At 38.0% G+C, this 27,850-nt stretch overlaps 2 protein-coding genes across 2 annotated transcripts; one reads left to right on the top strand and one right to left on the bottom strand.

Annotated features, from left to right (window-relative positions):
• Positions 1-18,387: 18,387 nt before the first annotated feature.
• On the top strand, positions 18,388-21,382 carry LOC125474062 (CBL-interacting serine/threonine-protein kinase 21). The gene is made up of 14 exons (XM_048577494.1): positions 18,388-18,578; positions 18,673-18,735; positions 18,841-18,912; positions 19,018-19,125; positions 19,201-19,272; positions 19,383-19,436; positions 19,522-19,737; positions 19,839-19,964; positions 20,067-20,174; positions 20,293-20,412; positions 20,507-20,572; positions 20,655-20,729; positions 20,820-20,929; positions 21,029-21,382. The coding sequence occupies exons 1-14, from the start codon at positions 18,417-18,419 to the stop codon at positions 21,084-21,086; spliced, it is 1,410 nt and encodes a 469-aa protein (XP_048433451.1). The 5' UTR covers positions 18,388-18,416; the 3' UTR covers positions 21,087-21,382.
• Positions 21,383-22,117: 735 nt separating this feature from the next.
• Positions 22,118-27,541, bottom strand: LOC125474063. The gene is made up of 10 exons (XM_048577495.1): positions 27,052-27,541; positions 25,796-25,863; positions 24,696-24,766; positions 24,210-24,488; positions 23,836-23,999; positions 23,684-23,739; positions 23,524-23,576; positions 23,290-23,410; positions 22,511-22,608; positions 22,118-22,367 (listed from the first exon to the last, which is right to left on the bottom strand). Exons 1-10 carry the CDS (start codon positions 27,369-27,371, stop codon positions 22,296-22,298), a joined length of 1,302 nt encoding a protein of 433 aa, XP_048433452.1. The 5' UTR covers positions 27,372-27,541; the 3' UTR covers positions 22,118-22,295.
• Positions 27,542-27,850: the final 309 nt, after the last annotated feature.

The raw sequence follows: 27,850 nt of genomic DNA, 5'->3' as shown, positions 1-27,850 counted from the left end.
CCCAGATAGTCCTCTCACAAAAATCGTCTAGTGGTCTATCTCATGTTTCACATGTTTTTTTTTTTTTCGACAAAGTGTTTCACGTGGATTAATTTTCCATATTTCATTGCTGAAGTTCATATTTTCTTGGGAAGTGGATTGGGGGTGTGCTTGTTCGACATATATCGTGAAAATATTGTGCACACGTGTTGATTTTCAGTTCAACAAATGTTTGTATATTTTTCATTGTAAGATAGAATTACAAGAGAGGGCTTTTATAGAGAGGCCGAGCTAGGTAAAAGACCCATTGTAAAATTACAATCAACTACAAGAAAGAAACCAAAAGCTAAAGAAACTAGTCCTAGTTACAAGTTACACGAAGACACAAACCCTAGAATTAAGGGATTGTAACAAAAGCAAGTTGGTAACAAAAGTGACGGTTTAGTGGCAGTTGCAACTTGAACATTGATGAGCTGTGATGTGCCTTGAACACCTTCCAACATAGACCCAACGAGACTCTAGCATGCACATAACCGGTCAGTTTCAATACTCCTCCTCAAGTTGGATCAAGAGGGTTAATTGATCCAAGCTTGCTCAGCAATCTTTGGAATTGAGTAGAGCCAAGAGCTTTTGTGAAAAAATTAGCAAGTTGATCGTATCTTCGAGTGTACACTGTGTTGATAACTTTGGATTGGACTTAAGCACGGATGTAATGACAATCAATCTCAATATGCTTTGTTATCTCGTGAAAAACTGGGTTCGAACCTATGTGCATGGCAGCTTGGTTGTCACAAAACAAATTCATAGGTTCCTTGTCGACGTAGCCAAGGTCAACTAGGAGACTTTTTAACCAAATTAATTCACAAGTTGTGGCTACCATGGCTCTATACTCAGCCTTAGCACTTGATCGCGCAATCACAATTTGTTTTTTACTCTTCCATGTCACAAGATTACCACCAACAGATGTACATAAACCAGTGGTAGACTTGCGATCGAGGGCATTACCTGCCGAGTCAGCATCTGTGTATGCCATAATGTGATTTGAGCCATGCTTTTTCATGAGCAAGCCTTTGCTAATTGACCCCTTTAAGTATCTAAGAATCATTTTTACAAGCTCCGAGTGAATCAGTGTGGGAGAGTGCATAAATTGGTTGACAAGGCTTACTGAATAAGCAATATCAGGTCGTGTAATTGTGAGGTAGATTAGCTTTCCTACCATACGTTGGTAGACACTAGGGTTTGACAGTGGTTCACTTTGGACATCTAATTGAAGTTTGCTCACAAGAGGGGTACATGCTGGCTTGCAATCCAACATGTGAGCTTCATCCAATAGATCAATCACATATCTTCTTTGATTTAAGAACAAACCCTTGGAGGATGTGGCCATTTCAATGCCAAGAAAATACTTTAAGATTCCTAAATCCTTAAGAGCAAATTGTTGATGAATAGAGGATTTGAGGGCATTAATATCTCTCGTTATAATAAGATCATCAACGTATATAAGGATAATGAGCTTACTACTTGTACCATTGCGAACAAACAATGAAGAATCGACATGACTCCTCTTGAACCCTGCAACTTCAATAATTGAGCTTAACTTCGAGTACCAGGCTCGGGGGGATTGCTTGAGTCCATATTTAGCCTTGTGAAGCTTACAAACTTTATTATTAGTTTCGTTCTCATTTTGGTTACAGGAGTAAATATCTCCTTGTAGTCAATGCCATAAGTTTGTGTGAAACCACGGGCTACTAATTGTGTCTTTCAATACTGCCATTTGAATGGAACTTTGTCTTGTATATCCACCTACTCCCTACTAACCTTTTTCCCTTTGGAAGATCAACCACACTCCATGTTTGGCTGTCATTTAGTGCTTTGAGCTCTTCTTTCATTGCTTCCTGCCACATTTGAATATGAGCAGCTTCATTAAAGTTCCTTGGTTCAACATGAGTGGACAACTGATTGAGAAATGCTGCATAAGATGTTGATGGGATGTCTTGCATTGTATGTTATGTACTCTTGCATCCTTAATGGATGATGCCTGTCTTGGGTAGGATTTCTTCGTGGCTCCAAAGCAGGTTGTGAAGCAGGTTGCGAAGTTGTGATTGAGTTATCTTGATTAGGAGATGTTTCCTTACTATCATGTTGCTCCGAGTGAGGTTCGAGAGGAACATTTTGAGAATTGCATTCATGTAGGTTTGCTAAGGTAGGCAAAGGGAATATGCCCATAAGAATCTCCCCTTGAGGTTCTTCACTGGAACCTTTGTGAAAAAAATGGAGCAAGCTCATCAAATCAAACATCTCTTGAGACTCCAATCTTTCCATTATGTGGATTATAGTATTTATATCCTTTTTGAGAGCTCGAGTATCCCATAAACACACTTTTGACAGCTCTAGGTTCGAGCTTATCTCGATGTGCAACTTGAACATGAACATAATAAGTGCACCCAAAGGTTCTAAGGTGTGAGATGTCAATATTCCTTCCCTTCATTACTTCAATAGGTGATTTTGAATTCAAAACACAAGTAGGTAATCTGTTGATGATGTAAGCTGCAGTGAGAAGAGTCTGAGATCAAAACCTTCTAGGAACATGCATTTGAAACATAAGGGACCTCGTTTTCTCCAATAAGTCACGGTTCTTTCTCTCAGCTGCACCATTTTGTTGTGGTGTACCAACACAGTTAGTTTGATGTAAAATCCCATGATTGCTCAAATAATTGGACATGTTATTGGATGTGTACTTAGTGCCATTGTCCGATTGTAAGATGTTTAACTTAGATGAGAATTGGTTTGTGATTAGTTTATGAAAGTCTTTGAAAGCATCAAAAAAATTCACTCTTGAACCTCAAAAGGTAAACCAGGTGACCTGAGAGCAGTCATCAATAAACGTGACATAGTATTTATATCCATCAAATGAGTCTACACGAAAAGGACCCCAGATATCTGAGTGAACAACCTTAAACAGTTTACTGGTTCTAGACTTGGAAGAAACAAAAGGAAGTCTAGTTGCTTTGGACATTTGACAAATTTCACACTCATGTGGTGTTTTACAAAAGTTAGGAAAGAGTTTGGTCATCACAGGTTCTGAGGGATTGGCCAGTCGACGATGCCAAAGTTGGTATTCTTGAAGGAGACTTAGGTTGGCAATAGGGTGCTTAACAGACTCGAACTTCTTTGAGAGATAATAAAGTCCATTCAAGAGAAACCCTTTACCAATCTTCTTCCGAGTAACTCGATCCTGAAATACAACATTGTGAGGAGAGAATATGGCAAGGCAATCTAGAGTGGTTGTGATTTTACTTATGGACAAAAGTTAGAAGAGAAATGAAGGTACATACAAAGCTGTTGACTTGATCTCATCACTTAACAGTTTAAGTTTTCCTTTTCCTAGAATAGGTTCTCATTTCCCATTTGCTACAACACACTTGTAGATTTAGGTATATTTTGAAACTCATCTAAGCAAGAAGACTTGTTTGTTATATGGTCAGTGGCACCTAAGTCTATAATCCAACAATCATGTGTAATTTCATTGACTGTAGTGGAGAGAGCAGTGATAATACCTGAAAGATTGTCTTAAGTTGTGGTCTCAGTCAAGAAACTCGCGAATTTTTCGAGCATGGCAGTAGGATTCTTAGTGGTCACTTCTTCATCTTCAATGGTGCTTCCTCTTCTTTGAATAAAACTTGCAAATTCATTTATCAAATCTATTGGATTTGCAGTGAAGTTTCAAAATTTACTAATAAAAAAACTAGATGACTGGAGAGCCTTTGGAGTGGTTCCTTTCCCTTTTTTGATCATTCTTCCTTCCTTATCAAACCTTGGCTTTAACTTTGAGTGCAAGATCCAGCATTTTTCCTTTAGATTCCCTTTCATGTTGCAGTACGTACATTTCCAATTTGCCTTCTTTCCAGTGAATTTTTTTCACCAGTGTGTTTATGATTGCTAGTGAAAGCCCTAGCCTTAAAGTTAGACTTAGGCTTAATGTGCATGAGTTTTCTTCGAGTTTCCTCCCTTTGGACAACTTGACAAACACTATTAAATGAGGGCAAATAGGCTGTCATCAACAAATGACTTTGAAGATCTTCATATTCAGCTCCTAGACTTGCCAAAAGTTGGAACACTTTGTCTTCATCAGCTCTTTTAAGAAGTGCAGCGGAATCGGTTGTATGTGGATGGTACATGTCGAGGTCATTCCACATGGACTTCATGCTTCCAAGGTGTTGCATGAAGGATTCGTCACCTTGCCTTAGCCCCACAAGATCTTTCTTGAGTTGAAATATACGAGCAGCATTATTTTTGCTGCCATACATCTCTTTGATAGATTCCCACAAAATACAAGAGGACTCTGAGGAAAGATGGGTTTAAAAGTATCCTTATAACATTTTCTTCATTTATGGTTTCTTTGAGGAAAGATGAGAGAACACAAGCTCCTCTTTCTCTCTAGGAGGCCGAACACTATGGGTGAAGATTGCTACCATGTTCTTCATCCATAGTCACTCATCTTCTTCCTTCACCATCCTTGGTGTTGGAAATTAGAGGTATCAAACTTTGGAGACTTTTGGAGAATCTGTTCACCCTCCTTCTCCAAGAAATCATGGGGCAAAAAAGCAAGGAATGAAGGCCCTCTCTCTCGGGTGATTACTCTTTGTTTATGCAAAGAGGATTCAACAAAGGTATACAAGTTTCTCAACTCTCTTTGTGTTTTGAGTTGAGTCTTGGTTCACCACAACTACTAGGCTTTGAATTTCATGGTTTAAGTTTTGTTTTAAAGTGCATAGAAACATTTTTCAGCCATTTAATCGTTAAATGCATGTATTATGTTGCTTAATGAACTCAGTTTTTCACAATTTTCCCTTCAATGCCTAACTTATGCACTAAGGAACATACTACTCTAGAGAACACCGAAATCTTGAAGTCTGACCTCAACTTTGCCGAAGAACGCAGAGAATGTGCCCAAATCTGATTTGCAGCATATCAACAGCAAATCAAGTCCTACTACAAACAATGGTGTTAAGCGTCGAAGCCTTCAAGTTGGAGACTTGGTCCTAAGAGAAGTCCTTAAAAACACCAAAGTACCTAGAAAAGGCAAGCTTGGAGCAAATTGGGAAGGGCCCTACAAGGTCGTCGGAGTAGGATGCAAAGGGTTACAATTTGGTGCGCATGGATGGAACTCCGATCACCAATTGATGGAACATCGCCAAGCTTAGGTGGTACTATGCTTAAATGTCGCCGTCCACTCATAGACAAGTTCTTAAAAAACTCATCTCCTTATCACTTCACCATGGCCACTAATCAGAGATGATCCCCAATGACAATTTTTAGATTGTATCTCTTATACTGCACTAGTGATTTGATTCTCCTTCCCAGAGATATGTAGGAAGTCCTTTTTGGATTCAATCACTCCCCCTTTGTCAACACATATTTTCTTCAGTAAAAGAATTCTCAGAATTACTTGCATGTGCTACATGTTTGTTCGCTCTTTTCTTTTGCGCTACATGGAATAACCCAAAATTCCTTAATAACACAGTTTTGAAATTTTGCGCACTCACAAGTCTAAAAATTTAAAGTGATAGTGCCAGTGGAATCTCATTTAACCCACTCTTTAGTGTTCCAACCTAATGATTGTGGGTTATAACATTCAAACTTGTGCTTTATGCCATTTGAGTCCCAAGCACGGGTCTGTTTACTTTATCCTGGGCCAGCATACAAAGTCAAGTACATTCTGCAATCCTTGTCTTTAAGCAGGTTCAAAGGAGGACTAGACTAGGAGATCCTTAAGAGAAATTTTATTCCAACGGAGCTCCGATACTCGAAAGTGCCTTAGACAAGTTAGCTAAATGTAGTTTGATTAGAAGCTCAGGTCCAACACATATGGCAAAAGGATTCCATAAGTATTTCTAACCCACATGCAAATGACCAAGTCCTTAACGAACTTTTGTCTAAGACTCAGTAAGAATGGACATGCAATTCGAATTGAGAAGGAAACCCCTTTTCGGTAATATGTTGCAATCTTTAAAATCCTCAGACCCATAATGAGGCAAGGTGAATGAATGAAATGACATGCCATCTGGAAGAAGCAGGACTCGTCCAAGTCGAAGCTCCAGAGGAAATTCCGAATCAATGGAAATCCTTATGACACCAAGTTTGGGAGGTGCTATTTTTCCAAATCAATATTACCAAGGGGATCGTTAAGCTTTGTCCCGGGCTTACAAACTTGTTCTTGTTTTAGTCTATTACTCCTTGCTCCAAAGTTAGATTTACTTTTGAAAGATTTGTCAAATTAAAATATTATTCCGTTATTAAGAAGCAAATGATGAAAAGTTTTAAACACTTTATGGCTTGGATAAAGTTATATATTCCCATAAAACATATGGCTACATGCTTGTTATCGAAGTCCCATGAATAGGGAAAAAGGAGTACATATCTTGGGGAGAGACAAGCCTTCACATCTAGCATGCAAATTTTTCTAGGCATGCTACATGATTGACTTAACCAAGATCATCAACTCTGAAGAGGATCAATTTGTTGTCAAGCCACTTGGAAAGCTCTACTTCATAAAAGAACCCGTAGGCTCCAAGTTAGAACCCACTGAATAATTTCAACACCCTCTTGAAGTTGATCTCATATGCTAAGACTGCAATAAGGATGTTTTCGATGGTAAAGCAAAGGATGGTGACTACAAAACCTATTAAGGAAAGCAAGGCTAGTCATTAAAATGTTAGAGCTAATCCATACTTTATTTGATTCTTCTTGATAAGAATAGATAGGGATATAGAATGTTTCTTGGTTACAAATGCTAATCATCGATGCCTTAAGTAGAAATTGAGTTTGAAACCTGAAGCATGAAAAGATAGAAAGGTTCCATGACAAAGCTGGAAACTTAGAGGAAAGTGTTTAAAAAAACCAAGCCAAGGTTGGGCTATTTAAAGAGGCATTATTGGAATATTTAACTGTTGAATTCGAAGAGTCTTACCTAAAGATTCATGTGTTTGAAGGTTGAAGATGATCGATGATGCAAAGGGCCGCCCTTTGTTAAATGTGATCCTAAAACTTCCTCTCCTCGACTGGTATAAACACATCCTTCTAGGATTCATCTCTAGTAATGTAATTCGTGTTTACTTATTCTCTTGCCTAGTTCTTGAGTCTTAATATTGGTTACTAACTTAACTATCAGAGAGCCTTTGACTGGCACACCCCTCCTTGGTCTTTGGCTTGCTCATGACTGTTTGTTTTTTTTTTTACAGGTACTTGGATTTAAGTATCTTCACCCTCTACAACGGTGGGCAAATTTGGTTCGAACACTTATCTCAACTATTTTTCCATTAATTCAGCATTTTAAATCAAAACTTACACAAATGCATTTTTTTTTGTGGCCACTGACTCTGCTTATCGTTTGATCTGTGACACTATTGCATAAAAAGGAATATTAGTCTGTCATTTGTGTGATGAAATACTTTATATGTTAAAAAGAAAGGAAAAAGTATTTCCTTCTTCATTCAGTTTGAAAGTCCACATCAACAAATGTATTTGCATATGAGTAATGCTAGATAGAATAAGTTGAGAAAATTGTTGTAATGGTCCCTCAACTTTAACCCAATTGGAGTAATGATCCATCAACTAAAAATCCATGACCATTGGTTTCTTTTCGCTAACTCTGTCAGAATTCCGTCGAAATGAAATATGTTGGAAGGACCACGCTCACTCTGTAAGAATTCCGTCCAAATGAATTATGTTGGAATGACCATTGCTATAATTGGGTTAAAGTTAAGGGACCATTGTTACAATTGGGTGAAAGTTGAGGGGCCATTTCTCTAGTTGCATTAAAGTTGAGGGATATTGCTTCTCATTTGGTTTTCCATAGTTGCCCCTCGATTCAGCCTCATGTGTGTGTCACGTGACTCATTTTTACAGAAGTTTTAATGGAATTGATGAAAATGATCATAGCTGCATGTTTTAAGGAATTAAGGAATCAATGATTATGAATTTTTAGTTGAGGGACCACTACTCTAATTTGATTTAAAGTTGAGGGGTCATTGCTACAATTTCATTAGGCTAAATTTGTAGACTAAATTTGTAAATTAAATGATATGTCATCAATAAAATATAAACACATTAATCAACATGTAAATAATAGTCAATCATCAACATTCAGTCTCCCTAGCCCCTTTGCATAAATGACAAATCAATATTGTGAAAAAAAGAGAAACATGCATGCTTTATATAGTTACAAAATAAAATTGATCACCTGACATGTGGCCTGTGATAAAGAGACGAAAAAAAAAACAAAAAAATTCATACAAGTGGGAAAGCCAAGCTTTATGGACCAGACACATGCACGCTTTATACAGTTACAAAATAAAATTGATCACATGATATGTCCCTGTGATAAAGAGACCAAAAAAAAAAACATATAAATTGGAAAGCCAGGCTTTCTGGAAGACATTACTCGTCAGTTCTCTCTCTTGCAAATCCCCCCAACAGATCATAACGATGCGTATACAAATGAATGTTTATCCACTATTTATTCAATTACTTGTCATATATTACCAAATCACTCATTAATTAACACCTTTTCAACTTGAACTTGCTCAACTTGGTGGCTTAGTCACAAACAGTTCCTTAATCAGGTGGTTAACCTTTAATTAGATGGATTGTGGATACTAGATGTTGGTTGAACTCAGAAGACAATGGGTTGAAGAAGAAAATCTTAACAACTAGAGCAAAAGACCATTTGATTTTAAAGAAGTTCGAACTATAAGGGATTTTGATAAATTTGGTGATAATTGATATAGTATTTTAAGCCTTAAAAAATCTAGCATCTTCTCTTGATTTTTTTCTTTTCTTTGTATAAACAATATTGTCTACACTAAAAGGATGACGGAGTGAGCTAAAATTCACAATGAGCTAGCACTAATGTAGTTCAAATTCGTTTTTGACGAAAATCGAATATAAGACTTCTTACCTATAAATGAAGAGAAATACCATTAAACCGTAATAATGACTGTTCAGTTAATTGTTTAATGAGATGTTTAGGCGACATCGCCCACATGTAGGACCGTTGATTAAGTAAAACTCGTGGGCAATGGATACGTAAATTCTCTTTTTTAATTTTAAAAAAAATTAATGAAAATATTATGCTTTCTAATTTCCCGTGTGTGTGCGCGCGCGTGCATGGAAGATAGCTGTCATCGCACTCAGAAAACACACGTTTCCTGAAAGAATTGGGCATTTCTCAACAACACACATGTCACATGCAACAACCAATAGAAGATGGTATTGTTTCTATTGTACACGCATCTAATCGTCAATGCTGTCGACCAAAATAGAAAGGTCTTGCATACATTGGGGATATTATACATATTTTTTCCAAGTTGTTATTATATATGAGCAATTTATTATGCGCCTCATCTTTGTATTATGGAAAACGCTAAACAGTAAACACACATATCCATTTTAGTTTTATATGTACTCCTGTTTCATTTTGCTAGTTGTTTTTGTTTGAATTTTTATCTGACGACTCGAAATATAAAAAGGTATGTGAGAAGTTAAAATTGATGTATTACATGAGAAAGCCTTACATGAAACGAACTTACTGCCACCATAACGTCCCGTTCCAATAATACACAAATGTCACTGATTTAGTAGATCGGGATGCTACATGGCGGTGAACTTATTTCCATATATGTACTCTCCTATTACAGAGGTAATATAATGTGATTTATTAAAATCCGGTCTCTTTGGTAAATCACATTACCATTGTGGTGACCACCATCACCATCACCCACCACCATTATTCACCACCACCATCACCCACCATCATCATCACATCTCCACATCGCCACCACCACATACCGTTGTCGCCATCGCCGCTATTGGCACCATCACCAACCATCATCACCACCATCGTCGTCACACCACCACTACTAGCATAGTTTTTAACTGTATCTCTCATTTATATATTAATAACTCTATACATGTTGAAAAGTCTCATGGGCATTGAATGCCCACAATTCCATTTGTAGAAAACGAAAGCGGAAATTGCATTGTGTTGTCAGAAGACGCGTTACAAGTTTCAAAATGCAGTTAATGCATCTGTATGAAGTTGCTCTATAAATAGAGCACTCCATATGCTTTCATGTAACAGAAAAGATAAGAAGAAAGAAACCTAGAGAAAAATATCAGTAACATCATCTATTCATCTGCCTTTTATTTGTTATCTGCCTGTGCTATAGTTTTAGTGTGGCATTTTACATCTACCTTGCACCTACCATTAAAAGGTTATTCTCTCAAACTTTAACCCTTTTATAACACGTTATCAGCACGAGTCTCTATATATAATTATTCTCTCATCTCTCTTCGCCGAAAGAACGAAAGAAAAAAAATGTTTCCTTTAAGGTTTTTACTGTTCATCTTCTTCCTCTGCCTCAACTGCGCCGTGTACCCTCGCGACGAATTGTTTGCTCCGTGCCTGCTCATAGTCCTCCAACTAACGGTTACATACATCTTTGATTACTTGTTTGGTGTAGAGATTGATTACTAACCCAGTATTTATTTATGTTAATTCTACTGCAATCCAAGATGGTGCGGTACAATCGCCCATCTTGAACTGCAAATTTATTCTTACTGCGATCCAAGACGGTGCGGTATCATCGCCTATCTTAGACTGCAGATTTAATTTTACTGCAATTTTTAGGTGGAGCGGTATAATCGCACACTCTACCCTGCATATTTGAATTTACCTGCTGTTTAATTTCATTGCAATTTTATGTGGTGCGGTATAATCGCCCACGCTGCTCTGCATATTTAATTTTCCTGTTACTTGAGTGGTGCGGAATAATCGCCCATTTTATATTACATTATTTCAATGAGAATGGTGCGGTACGATCGCCCTTCTCATTCATCCTGAAAATCTCGAGCCAGAAGTTTCGAGTGCTTATCATTTTGGCCTGAAGATCAAAATGAAAAATTTGTAAGAACCAGAAGTTCTAACATCATATTCCTCCAGGAATACATATTATTGCAAGTTCTTACACATCTCATTTTCTTTCAGAAAAGAAAATGGCGAACTTGGCGAAGCTTGAATTTGCTGCCCTGGATATTACCGGGAAGTATTATCTGACCTGGGTATTGGATACCAAGATCCATTTGGAAGCAGGGAATCTTGGAGATACCATCAGGGAAGAGAGCAACTCATCCTCTCAAGATCGGGCAAAAACCATGATTTTCATTCGCCGCCATCTTGATGAGGCGCTAAAGAGCGAGTACTTAACGGTTGAAGATCCGTTAGCTCTCTGGAATGCCTTGAGAAACAGATACAATCACCAGACAACGGTGATTCTTCCAAGGGCCCGCTATGAGTGGACTCATCTGAGGATTCAAGACTTCAAGTCAGTGGCAGAATACAATTCTGCATTGTTCAGAATTACCTCTCAGATGAAGCTCTGTGGGGATATTATTACTGAAGAGCATATGCTGGAAAAGACTCTCAGCACATTTCATGCCTCCAACGTGCTCCTGCAGCAGCAGTATAGAGCGCGAGGCTACACTGAGTACAACCAGCTGATATCTGTGCTCTTAGTAGCTGAACAGAATGATGAGCTCCTGATGAAAAACCATCATTCCCGACCTACTGGATCTGCACCATTCCCAGAAGTGAATGCTGCCTCCCTCGAAGTGAATGCCACATCCTCTGGTGGTGATAATCATAAACGAGGACGTGGCCACAAGCGAGGTCGATGGAATAGGAAAGGCAAGAACCATGGAGTTCAGTTTCACAACCAGGTTCCGAGGCATAATTCAGGCCCGAGCTTCAAAAATGCAAGTCGCCACAAAGGCAAAGCTCATATGAATAATGCTCCTAGAAACCCTGAAGGAGCCTGCCATAGGTGTGGTGGCAATGGGCATTGGGCGCGTACTTGTCGTACCCCAAAACATCTAGTGGATCTGTATCAAGCCTCCCTCAAGGAGAAGGGTGTCGAGACCAACTTTCTCGACCAGGCTAGACCAATGGATATACCTGATCCAGTGTTCGACTTATCAGGGCAGTTGAACACAACTCATCTAGATGTTTCAGACTATATTGTGGAAAGGGGAAATGAAGTATATCGGTCTGATTGAATCATTAATGTACTTTTATTATGTTGAACTTGTAGTATTTTCAGATTCAATAAAAGTGGCATGTAAATTTTCTTGTTATAACTTGCTTTTAATTCTGATTCTCTTACTCAGAGAGCATGGATAAAAATTGTGGTTATTCTCAAAACATGAGAAATGGCGGAGATATTTGTCTTGCAGACAGTGCAACCACACATACAATACTTCGTGATCGAAAGTATTTCTCAAGCTTAATACCTACAAGAGTAGGGGTAACAACAATATCAGGACCTTCAGATGTAATTCAAGGTTCAGGGAAAGCCCAGATTATGTTACCAAATGGAACAATATTGTCCATACAGAATGCATTGTATGCTACTCGATCTACTCGAAATTTGTTGAGTTTCAAAGACATACGTCTAAATGGATACCACATTGAAACAAAAAGTGCAGAAAATGTGGAGTATCTATGCATTACCTCCAATGATACCCAGAAGCGTATATTGGAGAAGTTGCATGGTATGTCGAGTGGATTATATTATACATACATAAGGACAATTGAATCACATACTGTCATGAACCAGAAGTTCATTGATTCAAAGGTTTACATGCTTTGGCATGACCGTCTGGGTCATCCAGGATCTACCATGATGCGTAGAATCATTACCAACTCTAATGGACATCCATTAGTGAGCAGACACATTGCTGCCTTAAATGATAACCCTTGCAAAGCTTGTTCTCAAGGGAAGTTGGTAATTAGACCATCTCAACTAAAGGTTGATGCTGAATTCCCATCATTTCTGCAAAGAATTCAAGGGGATATTTGTGGGCCTATTCAACCATCATGTGGACCATTTCGATATTTTATGGTTTTGGTTGATGCATCTACCCGATGGTCACATGTTTGTCTCTTGTCTACTCGGAATGTAGCCTTTGCGAGACTTCTTGCTCAAATAACTAAGTTACGAGCACAGTTCCCAGATTATCCCATTAAGTCAATCCGACTCGATAATGCTGGTGAATTTACGTCTCAAACTTTTGATGATTATTGCATGACATTGGGCATTGATGTTGAACACCCTGTTCCTCATGTCCATACTCAAAATGGTTTAGCAGAAGCATTGATCAAGCGGCTTCAGTTAATAGCTCGCACTCTGCTTATGAAAACCAAATTACCAGTCTCTGCGTGGGGACATGCCATCTTACATGCTGCATCATTGGTTCGATTGAGACCTATAGCCAACCATCAATACTCTTTAGTACAACTCGTGTTTGGACATCAGCCAAACATTTCCCATTTACGAGTCTTTGGTTGTGCTGTTTATGTGCCTATTGCACCGCTGCAACGCACTAAAATGGGACCTCAGCGTAGACTGGGAATTTACTTGGGTTTTGATTCACCATCTATCATTAGATATTTGGAACCCTTGACAGGTGATATGTTTATAGCTCGTTTTGCTGATTGTCACTTTGATGAGACAATTTTCCCATTGTTAGGGGGAGAAAAGACCGTTCCAGAAGAACGGAAAGAGCTGACATGGGTTGTTCCCACCTTGTCTCATTTTGATCCTCATAGCATTCAATGTGAAAATGAAGTGAGAAGGATCGTTCATCTTCAAAGCATTGCCAATCAAATGCCAGATGCATTTAATGATGCTATGAAAGTGACAAAATCACATATACCAGCTGCAAATGCACCTGCAAAAATTGATGTCCCTGTTGGACAAAATAAAGTGGCAGCAAATGATTCATCTGGTGCACGCCTGAAGCGTGGTAGACCCCAAGGTTCAAAAGATTCAGCTCCTCGAAAGAGAAAGTCGAGGGCACAACTGAATCCAAATGAAATCATTCAGGAAGAGAAAATGAATGATACATCCACAATTCATCATTCTGGACTTCCAGAAAAAGAAAATGTCCTTGATGAGACATCTGTCCCTGAAGAGACAGAAGTACATGAAAGCAAAGAAATCTCCATAAATTATGCATGTACAAATGAATTGTGGGATCGAAATGAAATAATCATCGATGATATGTTTGCATTTGCAGTAGCCACTGAAATCATCTTAAGTGATGATATTGAGCCCCGTTCTGTTGATGAATGCAAACAGAGACAGGATTGGCCTAAGTGGAAAGATGCAATCCAGGCAGAATTAAATTCCTTGGAAAAGCGGAATGTTTTTGGACCAGTAGTCCAAACCCCGCCTAGTGTAAATCCCGTGGGTTACAAATGGGTATTCACAAGGAAACGCAATGAGAAAAACGAGATCGCAAGATACAAAGCACGACTCGTTGCACAAGGTTTTTCTCAAAGACCTGGAATTGATTATGAGGAGACATACTCTCCTGTAATGGACGCAATTACGTTTCGTTACTTAATAAGTTTAGTGGTTTCAGAAAGACTTGACATGCGACTTATGGATGTCATCACTGCGTATCTATATGGAGAATTAGATACTGACATCTATATGAAAGTCCCAGAAGGACTTAAGTTGCCTGAAACAAGTAATAAACCACGAGGTATGCTCTCGATCAAATTAAGGCGATCATTGTATGGTCTGAAGCAATCTGGACGAATGTGGTATAATCGTCTCAGTGAGTATTTGATCAAAGAAGGGTATATCAACAATGTTATTTGCCCTTGTGTGTTCATTAAGAAATCCAATTCTGGATTTGCTATAGTGGCAGTATATGTTGATGATATGAATCTAGTTGGGACTCCTGAAGAGCTCAATAAAACTGCTGAATATCTGAAAAGCGAATTTGAAATGAAAGACCTTGGAAAAACAAAATATTGTCTCGGCCTGCAGATCGAGCATTGTGCTAGTGGAATTTTGGTCCACCAATCAGCTTACATTGAAAAAATTCTGAAGCGATTTGGTATGGACAAGGCTTATCCACTAAGCACGCCAATGGTCGTTCGTTCTTTGGACATTAAGAAAGATCCATTTCGTCCAAAAGAAGATGATGAGCTGGTCCTTGGTCCAGAAGTACCATATCTGAGTGCAGTAGGTGCTTTGTTGTATTTAGCACAATGTACTAGACCAGATATAGCTTTTTCAGTTAATTTGTTAGCAAGGTATAGCTCTGCTCCAACAATTCGCCATTGGAAGGGTATCAAAGATGTATTGCGATACCTTCGTGGGACAACAGACATGGGTCTCTTCTACTCAAAGAACTCCACAGATGACCAGATCCTTGTTGGATATGCAGATGCTGGTTTCCTCTCTGATCCGCATAAAGCCCGTTCACAAACTGGATATGTGTTTAAGAATGGAGATACAGCAATCTCATGGCGCTCAACCAAGCAAACATTAGTTGCTACATCTTCAAATCATTCAGAAATACTTGCTTTACATGAAGCAAGTCGTGAATGTTCTTGGTTAAGATCAATGATCCATCATATTCGGAATTCATGTGGTCTAACTTCGAAGACAGACAATCCAACTGTCATCCATGAGGATAATGCAGCCTGTGTTGCCCAAATGAAGGAAGGATTCATCAAGGGCGATAAGACTAAACACATATCTCCAAAGTTTTTCAGTGCACATGAGCTTCAAAAGGCTAAAGTTATTAAAGTCAGACAAATCCGTTCAAATGAAAATCTGGCAGACTTGTTCACCAAATCTCTACCAAAGTGCACATTTCAGAAGTTAGTGCAAGGCATCGGATTACGTCGACTTACCAAACAGCTAAATTTGGAGAATGCGGAATCAGGGGGAGATACATATCAGGGGGAGTATCCATGATACATGTTTGTTGTACTCTTTTTCCTTCGATTAGGATTTTTCCCACTGGGTTTTTCCTATCAAGGTTTTAACGGGGCAACATAAGCATACTTGACACTATATCAACGATCCAGGAAAAGTTGTACTCTTTTTCCTTCGCTATGGTTTTTTTTTTTCCCACTGGGTTTTTCCAAGCAAGGTTTTAACGAGGCAACTCATGTTGATATGTGGGCATCCAAGGGGGAGTGTTGAAAAGTCTCATGGGCATTGAATGCCCACAATTCCATTTGTAGAAAACGAAAGCGGAAATTGCATTGTGTTGTCAGAAGACGCGTTACAAGTTTCAAAATGCAGTTAATGCATCTGTATGAAGTTGCTCTATAAATAGAGCACTCCATATGCTTTCATGTAACAGAAAAGATAAGAAGAAAGAAACCTAGAGAAAAATATCAGTAACATCATCTATTCATCTGCCTTTTATTTGTTATCTGCCTGTGCTATAGTTTTAGTGTGGCATTTTACATCTACCTTGCACCTACCATTAAAAGGTTATTCTCTCAAACTTTAACCCTTTTATAACAATACACACATTAATTTTCATAATATTCTTTTAGGTTAATGAAACAAGACAATTCACAAATAAAAAAAATAAAAAAAAAATCCGTCATTTCAGTTTTCCTGTATATATCAGACAACCCAAATTTCAACTTTGCTTAGTAATAAAATACTGGTTCCTTTTGTTGATCACACAAAAAATAAAAGTCAAGCTAGAAATATTTTCGCTTCAAATGATAAAGCAAAAGGCCACTAGTATTTCCCATGCATCTTCCCATAGAAAAGCTAGCTACCATCGGACGATTAGACCAACTCCAATGGTGAAGCTAAATTATCCTTCAAAATTTCCCTCCAAACCCACTCCAATCCAAGGGGAAATTTTGGGCTAAATGCGAAATGCTAAGCCAATGCCAAATTTGCCCCAAAATTTAGCCCAGAAATCAGAGTGGACTCCACCCAATATTTATCTGAATTTAAATTTTTTTAAATTAAAATATTCATAAAATTAATCAGAGTGGGCTAAAAGCTAAATATTTAACGCTTCAAATGATAAAGCAAAAGGCCACTAGTATTTCCCATGCATCTTACCATGGAAAAGCTAGCTACCATCGGACGATTAGGATTAAAGTAAATTTATAGCCATATAAATCTCTTTTCTTTGGTCATGTGGACAAAATCAAAAAGGAAAACGCAAAACGTTTGGTGTGCGATAGTTCTTCGTCAAACTTATCATTGACCAGTTCAGTAGTATTGACGATTGAGTCAAATTTAATTAATTTCCGGGTTTCCTTTAATTTCCCAATTGCATTGAAAAAAAACCATATCCAACCATTTCCATTAGTATGACTTCATTTTGTTAAATATATGACCCACGCTTGGTTGGGCGGTTGTATTTCCTTTGATAACAACGTTGTGTTACACAATTGTGTTTGGTTTTGCTCACCATCATTCTAATCTATGGGTCCCTCTTGTCCTTGACTTATTATCCATATGAAAACCTTTTATATTCCAAAATTCATAAAATCGATGTAAATTTGGGCTTGACCGAAACAAAAAAGATGTAAATTTGAGCTTAGATAAGTTTGCTAGAATAGTGTGCTCCACCAAGCTGCAATCAAGTTCAAATCACTTTCCGAGTTAAGATGAAATTAGAGTAATTATCTATCCTTATTGTTGTAATAATAATAATAAGGATAATATTCACACTTATTTTTTTACCTCTAACACCTTCTTGTTAATTTTTTGTCATTAATCTTCTTTAATTTATTCGACTTGACGCTAAATAATTGAGAGGATGTATGGATAGCACTAATAATAGTGAGGTTCATTTATAGTAGAGAGAGGCAATACAAATTAATTGCAATGTGACCTCACAAAAATATGATATCCCTAGCATTACGTGTCTAAATAGTATTCATTTTTTTATACAACTATTTGCACTACCAAGTTAAAAAGAATACTACTAGACTGTAGCATTAAGTGGTTGATAATTTTCTTAAATAAAAAAATAAAAGACAGAAATTTCCAAGTGAAAACCCTTTCTATATGGCCCCAGATATCAACGGCTACCTTCCATTCAAAACACGTTCACAGTTCATACCAACTAGCCAAGCCAGTCATTTCCATGCAGCGACTCTCTGTCTCTCTCTCTCTATCTCTCTCTCTCTGTCTCTCTCTCTCTCTCTCTCTCTCTCTCTCTCTCTCAAACTGCCAAACTGTCAAACAAAATGGGAAACTCTTCTTCCTTTGTAGCTAGCATTATTTAAGAACCACAACTAGTCACCGAAGTGTAGCCCTCATAATATCAAATTATTTAATGTCACCAATTCAGCACCATAAGTATGGAATGGCAGCTACTACAAATAAACGCGAACTACTTGCCAAGTTTGATTTGTTCCATTCAATATTCAAACAAGAGTTGCAGCAGCGGCGGTCATATAACAATTCAAGAAACATTTGCAGGAGATTTATTTAGGAACAAGAATAAATTGTTTGTTGGCATACAAGAAGCGGGAGCACGTCGCATTAGTTTATGATTTGGTTTCTCTGAGAATTCGCTTCAGAAACATGGGAGTTGCCAGCAACGTAGGGAAGTACCAGCTCGGGCGAACGATTGGAGAAGGTACTTTCGCCAAGGTGAAGTTGGCACTCGACAGCACCAATGGCAAGTATGTTGCAATCAAGATCCTGGATAAGCATATGGTGATGCAAACCAATCTCAAGAATCAGGCATATTTCCAAACCTTTCATTTTTTCTTCTTTTTGATTTATTGTTTTGGAGAAATTAAAGAAAAACAGAACAAATTGTTGCCCAAAATTACAGGTCCAGAGAGAAATTAGAACAATGAAGCTTCTCAACCACTCCAACATTGTTCGCATTCACGAGGTATGTATCTTAACGCGTTAAAAGATTATCGGTTGAACATATTTTGCATCAATTTTTTCTTGAATTAATAGTGATCTTTTTGTTTCTCAAAATTTTCACTTACAGGTCATAGGAACAAAGACAAAAATTTACATAGTTATGGAATATGTATCTGGAGGTCAACTCTCAGACAAGATGGTGAGATTAGTTTACATTTCGAGTCCGATTTTAAATCTGGTGATTCGGGTTGCTTTTGATTGAAGTGAACAAGTTTATCTAATTTTGTTTCAAACTCTTAAAAAGTTGTATGCCAAAAGATTTAGTGAAGGGGAGGCAAGAAAGCTGTTTCAGCAATTGATTGATGCAATGGACTACTGTCACAACAGAGGTGTCTATCACAGAGATCTAAAGGTGAGTAAAACCTAAATTTACAACATTTTTTTTCACAATTGGAGCTTCCTCAACTGACTATGCTGTCGTATACAGCCTGAAAACTTGCTTCTAGCCAGTAATGGAACGCTGAAGATGTCCGATTTTGGACTCAGCGCACTGCGTAAGGTAGCCGCATAAATCCTTATGTTCTCGAGCCGTTGTTCAGTTATTTTAATTTTACTATTGAAATCTGACGATTTGTGTTGATGCTTGCGCGAAACTTTGATGATCGACAGCCTGGTGACCTTTTGTCGACAAAATGCGGCTCTCCAAGTTATGTAGCTCCCGAGGTATGCAGGTTATAGATACATACAAAAGTCATACCCTGAGTTTCATTTCATCAGATGGTTTGACGATATCAATACTCGTGAACAGCTGATCCTGAGTAAGGTGTACGATGGAGCAGCTGCAGATGTTTGGTCTTCTGGAGTGATTCTTTTCGAATTATTAGCTGGTCATCTACCATTTGATGAATCTAGCCTTATGAGCTTATACAAAAAGATATCCAGAGCAGAATACACAATTCCGCGGTGGTTTACAGAAAGCCAGAAGAAGCTCATCTCCAGAATACTTGATCCAAATCCTAGAACGGTATAGCTCTGATGCTTAAATTCCACACTCTTAAGCATTTTGCGATAGCGTGTTGGGATTCATTACACGGCCTCATATATGTGTTCCTTTTATCAATGCAGCGGATAACGATACCAGAGATCATCGAAAATGAATGGTTTCAACAAGATTATGTGGCCACATATGGAAATGATAGTGACGAAAAAATCTACCTTGATGATGTTAATGCTGCATTTGATTCGATTGAGGTAAAAGCTCCGCATGATTGTAACACGGAGAAAAATGCTAGAATCTCACCTTCACTGCATATACATATCTGATTTTGTACAATTGTTATTTGTTCCTTGCAGGAGAACGTGGCGGAGACAAAAATTCCAAGATCCTCAAGTTTTATAAATGCATTCCAATTGATAGCCATGTCAAATGATCTCGATCTGTCAGGTCTCTTCGAGGAACAGGCAAGTTCACAATGGAGGAAAAGATATCCTAAAATATTTATAATCCTACTGTTTTTGTTTGTTTTCTTTTTTTCTCGCTTATAACGTGTAATAATGCTGAACCGTACTCTTAATTTAGGACGAGAACAAGCAGAAAACAAGGATTGGATCCAAGCATACCATTACTGAAACCATGAAGAAAATAGAAGCTGCTGCAACAGATGCGAGCCTTTCAGTAGCAAGAACAAACAACTTCAGGGTACACGGAAATCATATTCGATTGCCTCTTCATCTGCTTATCAAAGTTCTTTCCTGCCAACTAATGGTGATTTTTATTTTTATTTTTTCATCAGATGAAAATGCATGCAAAACAGATTATGACTAGATGCTGTAGATCATATATTGACATATCAGCAGAGGTAAGAAATTGCCATACATTGGAATGAGTCGTGAATAGAGGATTTTAAGTTCGATCTCTGACCATCCAGGCGAAAATGGCAGGTGATTGAAGTTGCTCCTACGAATTGCGTCGTTGAAATATCAAGATCTGCAGGGGAGCTTAGACCGTACAAAGAAGTATGATCACCATATCCGTTAGCTAAATATGCACTTATGATAAAAAAATGTTTACTTACTGAGACAATATTCTGTTGAAAATGATCTCAGTTCTGTAAAAGTTTATCAAGTCAGCTGACAGACAAAGCCGCTGCTTCATCACCGAAGCAAGAATCTGAGGCTGTCAACACCGATAGAGAAAGTATCGAAGAAAAAGAACGGTAAACCGAAACCATTCTGCAATGTGTCAAGAAAGATAACGGTATACCATAGATTGCTGCAGCTGGCTGACTAGTTGTATTTTCGATAATTATATGCAGCTCTGAGGAGACGAATTACAGAACAATCAAAGACTACCGCGGTTATTCATCGTCTTGACGAGCTTCTTTTTTTCCGTTCAAGACCAAGTTCCTGATGGATCGTAAAGGAAGATGTAAATCTAGAGTAGAAAAACCTGATTCTTTTGCAAAGCTTTCTCCTTGCAAGCAGAAAAGAAAGAAGAGGAACGTTTCTTGCTTGCTTCAAAATTCAAATTTTATTGTGTATTTAATTTTAACAATTTCCCATTCACCTTTGATACAAAATAAGTTGTCAAAGATGACAGGGGATCACAGTGTTTGTGATTCTCCATTTGTACTGTATTTGAAAGTAAATAAATATTAATTTTCCCGAAATTCTCCAGAGAGAGATTTCATATCCAAGCAAGGACATGTTTCTGAAACTTTCAAACGCAATCGATTATAGTAGTTTGGTACAGAGTTGCACGAATCTAATTCGCGTGGAACAGAATCCGTGTGATCTCTGATTCGTGCAACTCTGTTCCACGTTTGGCACCGCATACCCCTGAAAGTTGGAGTGTTCGTAAAAGTGCAACCTTGGGTGGTTATAAGCTGACAATGGCGGTAGTGGCAATGTCTACGTTTTCTTCCACGTACAGCTACGCTTTCCAACTCCCTTAAAATCTTAGTTGTAAACATCTCCTAAATCCCAAGATTTACATGCCAACCGTACAAAATTCCAACTTTTCCTTGAGCATCAACTCTAGTTTCTTATCCAACACACAGTGATTTTCTAACTTTCAGGAATTGTCTCTGTTGTCTGAAGGGTTCATTTGATAAGCGTTTTCGCTTTGAGTTTTTCATTTTTGTGTTGAGGTTGAGGGAAATACATGGGAGAAATGAGGGATATAGAGAACTGAAGGAATGTAGAGGAAATTGCACAAAATCAATCCCTCTTCTTCATCCATTGTTTTACCCATATACCTTCCTAATATCTCGAGCACCCAAAAAATGAAAACTAAGAACAAAATGGTAATCAAACGGACCTTAAGGTGGAGAGCCTCACGTTACAAGACCTTGTACATGCGTTCACGTAGGAGCTGACATTTCGGAACTGGCTTGAAACCATAGTGAAAAATTACACATCTCTGCATTTACATTTGACGTCAAATATACATCACATTACCTTCAAGGTGGGCAATGTACCTGATAAGCTTTATAAATGATAAAAATTACAATAAAGTAGCAGTCTAATCCGTTGTTGAATCGCCAATCAGAAAAACTAAAAAATAAAAACTTCTACAAGCCCTTAGAGAAGGAAGTAATCTATGATATGGAAAACCACATCCGCACCATCAGAATTCAACCAATAGCTCTTCACCTGTATGTATGAGGGAATAGATACATGTAAGAAAAAGAAAACACAGAACACAACACGCTTCTTTACGAGACTATGTTGTTACTAGTTACTAGTATAGCTAATTGGGAACTTTACGAGTATTAATGGGGCCAACCAAAACTTGCCTGAATGGTATTATGAGCGATGTATCGTTGTGTACTTTTTTGAAAGCTGACATCCACACGTTCCCAAGGTATCTGAGTAAGACCTCTAATCATCTCCTCTACACACAGGAAAGGACAAACGCTACTTAAAACTGAAAGTAAACTTTGAATATATGAAAATCATAATAAGAAACAATACTCTGTCACGAGGTCAATAATAAGGGACGCAGAGAAAATACTTGTAACAGCCATAAGATGCATGCTGGAAAGGAAAATTAATATGTATTCGGTGATGAATACATATAATAAGAAACAATACTCTGTGCTTCCCCTGACGACCACTCCTCTTTTTCCCTTATCCAAATAACTGCCAAACCACACTATTACTTTCCACCACCTTTCTCTTCCAATCCATAGAAGTAGCCAGTATGTTTTTTGGTTGTGATCGTAACAGAACACATAATAAATGATCCACGAATGTGGATCACCAACTATGATGCATATAGATAGTGTGTGCAACACATTTACGGAATGTTCAAGAAGTATCTATATGTGCCGACTGCTGACATAACATGAAGAGTATTTACATAACACACCAATTGCTAACAAGATCAACTTTCAATTTTTAAAGCACTGAGTCCACATAAATTGAAAACGTATGTCCTCATAACCTTGGTGGAAAGAAATAAACTTAGGATTCAACTAGTCCCCACTCATCCCTCATCACCATTTGGGCCAAAGCTCAGGTTGTAATTTTTTTCCAATAGTTACGCACAACTCAGAAGATAAGTTTGACAAACCTTCCAAGTCTATTTTTACGTCATGAGCAGATGAAGAAGCTTTCATATGAATATCATCAAAAGTTTCTCGCTTGATATATACGATATGTGGATATCTCTCATTGGTTACAAGTAGATTGGACTGCAAATAAGAATTGAAGGAAAAAAAACAGAACAATAAAATGGAGTCAGTTTGGAACCATAACAGATAGGCACACCTTGATAGGCAATTGAAGAGAAAACAAGAAGGCTTACCTTTGGAAGTTCATCTTGACGCCGGATTGATGATGTTCTCCACCCAACCATATCTTGAAATTAAGTCAGCATAAACAAGTTCAACTGGTTCCAAAGTGAAAATATGCAAATATACCATATAATCAGATTTTAATAGCAAAATAAACAGGAAAAAGGATACGATCATAATTTGCATTAGCATATGCTACACGGCGCTTAAATGCACGTAAAGCCGATCTGCACAGGCAAGAAAAATATATATTACCATCTAAAAATTATTATAATTCAATCTTTCGGGATATCATGGAGAATTATGGACATACTAATACTAACATGAATTTTAGGTCATCACAGTCGTTAACCATTCGAAGAAGAAGAGGAGGTCTGCCATCATCATCGTCTGTTAGGAAGAGATGCTTCCCAGATCTCCCAACAATAAAGTGTGCAGTTTGAGAAACTCTTCTCTCGAGAAAAGGAAGACCACAGAGAAAAGGGAGCTGCGGAAACAAAGTTAAAAAATTTACGTTCACAAGACTCCTTCCATATTTTCTTACAAGATTCTCTAATGTAGAATGAAAGTAATAAAAGGAATTCTTCAATTCGCAGCTACTTTTCATCACTACATTTTATATAGTCATCATTTGTGTGCGTAAATTGCTCAATTTTGTTTATCCATAGCAAATATGAAGAAAATAAGAATTTCCTGCCTGTTTATTTCCCCTTGAACCAAGATGTGGTGTTGCGACTGTTATAAAGTTCATTGCTTCCAGTCCAGCAATTGTACCATGGTGAGGCTGGTCAATGGATTGTGTCAACTTATTTGTATGCCCTTCAATTACACAATTACCATTTTGACCCGAGGGTTCTGATTTTGGAAAAGGTTTGTACAGCCTTCCGATGGCATACCTTGCAACCAAACCCCCCAAGGAATGAGCCACAAAAGATATTTTCCGCACCTCAGACCTCTTTCTGACGACAGCTAATACCTGCATTATTTTTAGCTATGGAATTTAACATTTGCCCAAAGTTTGAAATAAATAACTTTATAATATTGAGATTTATCTTTGCAGTTTTCTTATACACTGGTGAGTACCATAAGCATTTTATTATGGTTCAAAAAATGCCCACTTTGGTATCATAAACCAAGGCATGCTATGCTAAAATATGCGGACTAATATGCTATTACCAAATACCTCTTCAGCTAGCCTCTCACCCATCAAGTCAACACCATCAAATGTCAGTCTTGAAGAGTTACATTCACTACCTGCTGGGAAAATTCTAGGTCAGACAGATCATGTACTTTGGAAATAATATGATTCCTAAAGTAAATTTGCAGCAAACAAGGAGGAGCTTGCATATTTACAAGTTTCAATCACTAACAGATATTAGATACAAAAGGGACTTGGAAACAGGATTTTTAAACTTGACCCTCCCCGTTCAATAAATTTTACAAATTGGAAATATACTAAGATACTTAGGCCATCTCCAACCGAAGGGTCTAGAGGGTCAGAGGGCCGAAAATAGCCCGAAAACCATCTCCAACTGAGGGCCAGACTAGAAGGCTCGTGGGCCCCACGGAATCTAAAAGGGCCAAAGGGCCAACCGGTTAGCCCAATCCAGCCAGCCAGCCAGCCCTCAGTTGGGCTGGATTTCAAATTTCCAACGGCTATTTATTGATGTCAACTAGCCGTTATAATTTTTTATTTTTTTATATATTTATTTATTTACACAAATGTTTAAGTAAAGGTTTTGGGCCAAAATGTTTTAAAGAATATTTAATTATAGGCCCACAAAGTATGTTTAACTAAAGCCTTGGGTGTTCTTTTTATAAGCTTTGGAGGTTGCTCAAGTTTCTCCCACTGCCGATCTAGGACTGCCACCCACTTCCTTTGTTTTTTTTTTTACACTCCCCCGATGTGGGACTCCCACTTCTTTTTTATTTTTGTTTCCTACTTCCTCTCCCACAGCCGATGTGGGAATCTCCCACCCACTTCCCCTTTTTTTTTTTTTTAGTACTCTAAATAAAACCTCTCACATATGTTGTATTTTTTAAATTTTAGTTGTAGTTATTAAATTTAAGTTGTATTTTTTAAAATTTAGTTGTAGTTTTTAAATTTAAGTTGTTGTAGTTTTTAAATTTAAATAATAAATTATGTTTCGCTCTTTGACCCTCGGTTGGAGATGGTTTTTAGTGACAAGGCTAAAATGAGCCTTCTGGCCAATCTTCGGTTGGAGATTAAGACTCTTCGGCACACATGTAAGAAATAAATCATAAGTGAAAAGAAGCACTCACGGTGCACAATTACTTTATCAGGAAGCTTTTTCACAAACTGATCTGCGGCGTATCTCCAGTCTGAAGCACTGAAATCGTGGAAAAAAAATTTCACATGACATGCAAAAAAAGAAAAAAAAAAAAAAAGGTTTACAAAATGACAAAGAAAATATTTGTCAGGGAAGGACAAAAATAAGAATTTAGGTCTCGCTTGGTCTCTAGGATTGAATTGGAATAGATAACTCACTATATTCAAGGTATATTGAAGGTAGAGGTTAATGATTTTTCATTTCGAGGGCATTAGACATGAAAACTTATCCCTCCTAATCCTACCATTTTGGTTAATGATTGGAATGGAGAAATTTTCTTAATAAGTAATCCACCTACATTCAAGTTGGACAAAATTCATTCATTTCTTCCTTCAAACATACCTTCAATGCTGTGGGTTATCCATTCCAATAAGGTTCTAGACACCAAGCGAGGCCTTAAAATGAGAATATCTTCAATTAAATAGAGACTGATATTTGAAGAGAAGTCTGTCAAAAGCTCAAACATAGGAAGAATAACTATTTGAAACCACAGATCGGCACACAAAGTACGGGCACAAAAATGATTTAAGGGATGAGATTCAACTCTTGTTCATCTGCACATCCTCTTTGAGGGCAGGTTTGAGCGCTACAGCGTTTTATGTAGTTTTTGTTTTTATGCAAGGCTCTACTTATGTTAAACCAATGAGATTCCCAAAGAGGCAATGCAGAGGGGTGTAAATGATCTAAATCAAGCTAAGTATTGGGATGATTAGGCCTGGCTTGACTGAAGTACGCTGGAGTCAAGCTCGGGTTGAGCATTGCTTTCCGAGGTTGAGCTTGGTTTGCTTTGTATATAGGATGAGCCAATCCTGAGCTCATCTTGGCTTGGTTTGGACACGAGAAAACAACGATTCTTACAAGTCAAGCTCAATTGAATTATCCGTCACTCAAGTCAAACTAAAGTGATCTCGACCTGATGAAACTTGAACTGCCTATACAAAGTTGAGATTGATTTTAACAAGCTCGATATTTTGTTCGATTTTGGCGTATCTCTTTTGCGAGTTGAGCACAATACGAACCCAAGTTTCTGTATCGGTCTAGCCTAGTCAATAACATACATAAATCATCTTGCCATTAGATTTACCACAAATCCACTTCTCTACTGATATGGCAGCTCAATATTATCACATAATGTTACACTATAATTCTACACATGCATTTATTGAAAAAATTGGGAAGAAGAGGTACCTGCCGATGATTCCATTGACCATTATGACTAGATGTTCCGGCACGCCGCTGCCCTTGGGGTCGGCGGCAAATACATCTTTGCCGCCGCTATCGATCTCCACCTTTATCCCCTGGCGATCGGGGTCACGGACGCATCCTCCGGTAACAAATCGGCGGAGCAAGTCCATCCGGGTCCGAGTGATGCACAACCCACGCTCGGAGGAGCTAAAACTTAGGTGGTTGCTGGAACACAGGGGCTCGAAAGAGCAGTGCTTTCGGGTCGGGTCGGCGGTGCGGAGGGTGAGGATTGCGGAATTGAGCGGAGAATTAGCGGCGATCATGTGTTTTAGGGGAGAGAGAGAGAGAGAGATTTGGATTTTGATAGAGTGTTTGAGTAAAGGTACGACAGATTTGGAGATGAGCAGGGAAACGGAAGCTGCTGTCCAATGAATGAATCATGAATGTAGGCGCCGCGGGGAGATACCCGGATTTTTTTTGGCGGTTTTCTATTATTTGTGTCTGTCCCTTTTACGTTTTTCATTTTGTTTTCTTGCTAACATTTTGACACGTTTAATTACTTAATTAAGTGATTACTCTCTGAAATTTTTCATTTAGTATTTAAAAATTACAAAAAAAAAAAATCTAAAAATACGAAGAAATACGCAAGCAGCATATGGTAAAACGACCGGGGTGAAGGATCGGACTTCAAACAATTTGGATGGCGGATCCGTCGTGGTGGTCATCATGAACGGTGTCATCTTTGCCATTGAAGTGTGTGTAGAGGTTGCTATCCAACGAAATGACAATCAATAAATCTCAT

This window comes from the organism of the source record quoted next, unplaced genomic scaffold, assembly GCF_019419815.1.
Source record: "Pyrus x bretschneideri cultivar Hongxiangsu unplaced genomic scaffold, Pyrus_bretschneideri_v1 Contig117, whole genome shotgun sequence".
NCBI classification, from domain to species: domain Eukaryota; kingdom Viridiplantae; phylum Streptophyta; class Magnoliopsida; order Rosales; family Rosaceae; genus Pyrus; species Pyrus x bretschneideri.
This window is presented reverse-complemented; position numbering and strand designations above follow the sequence as displayed.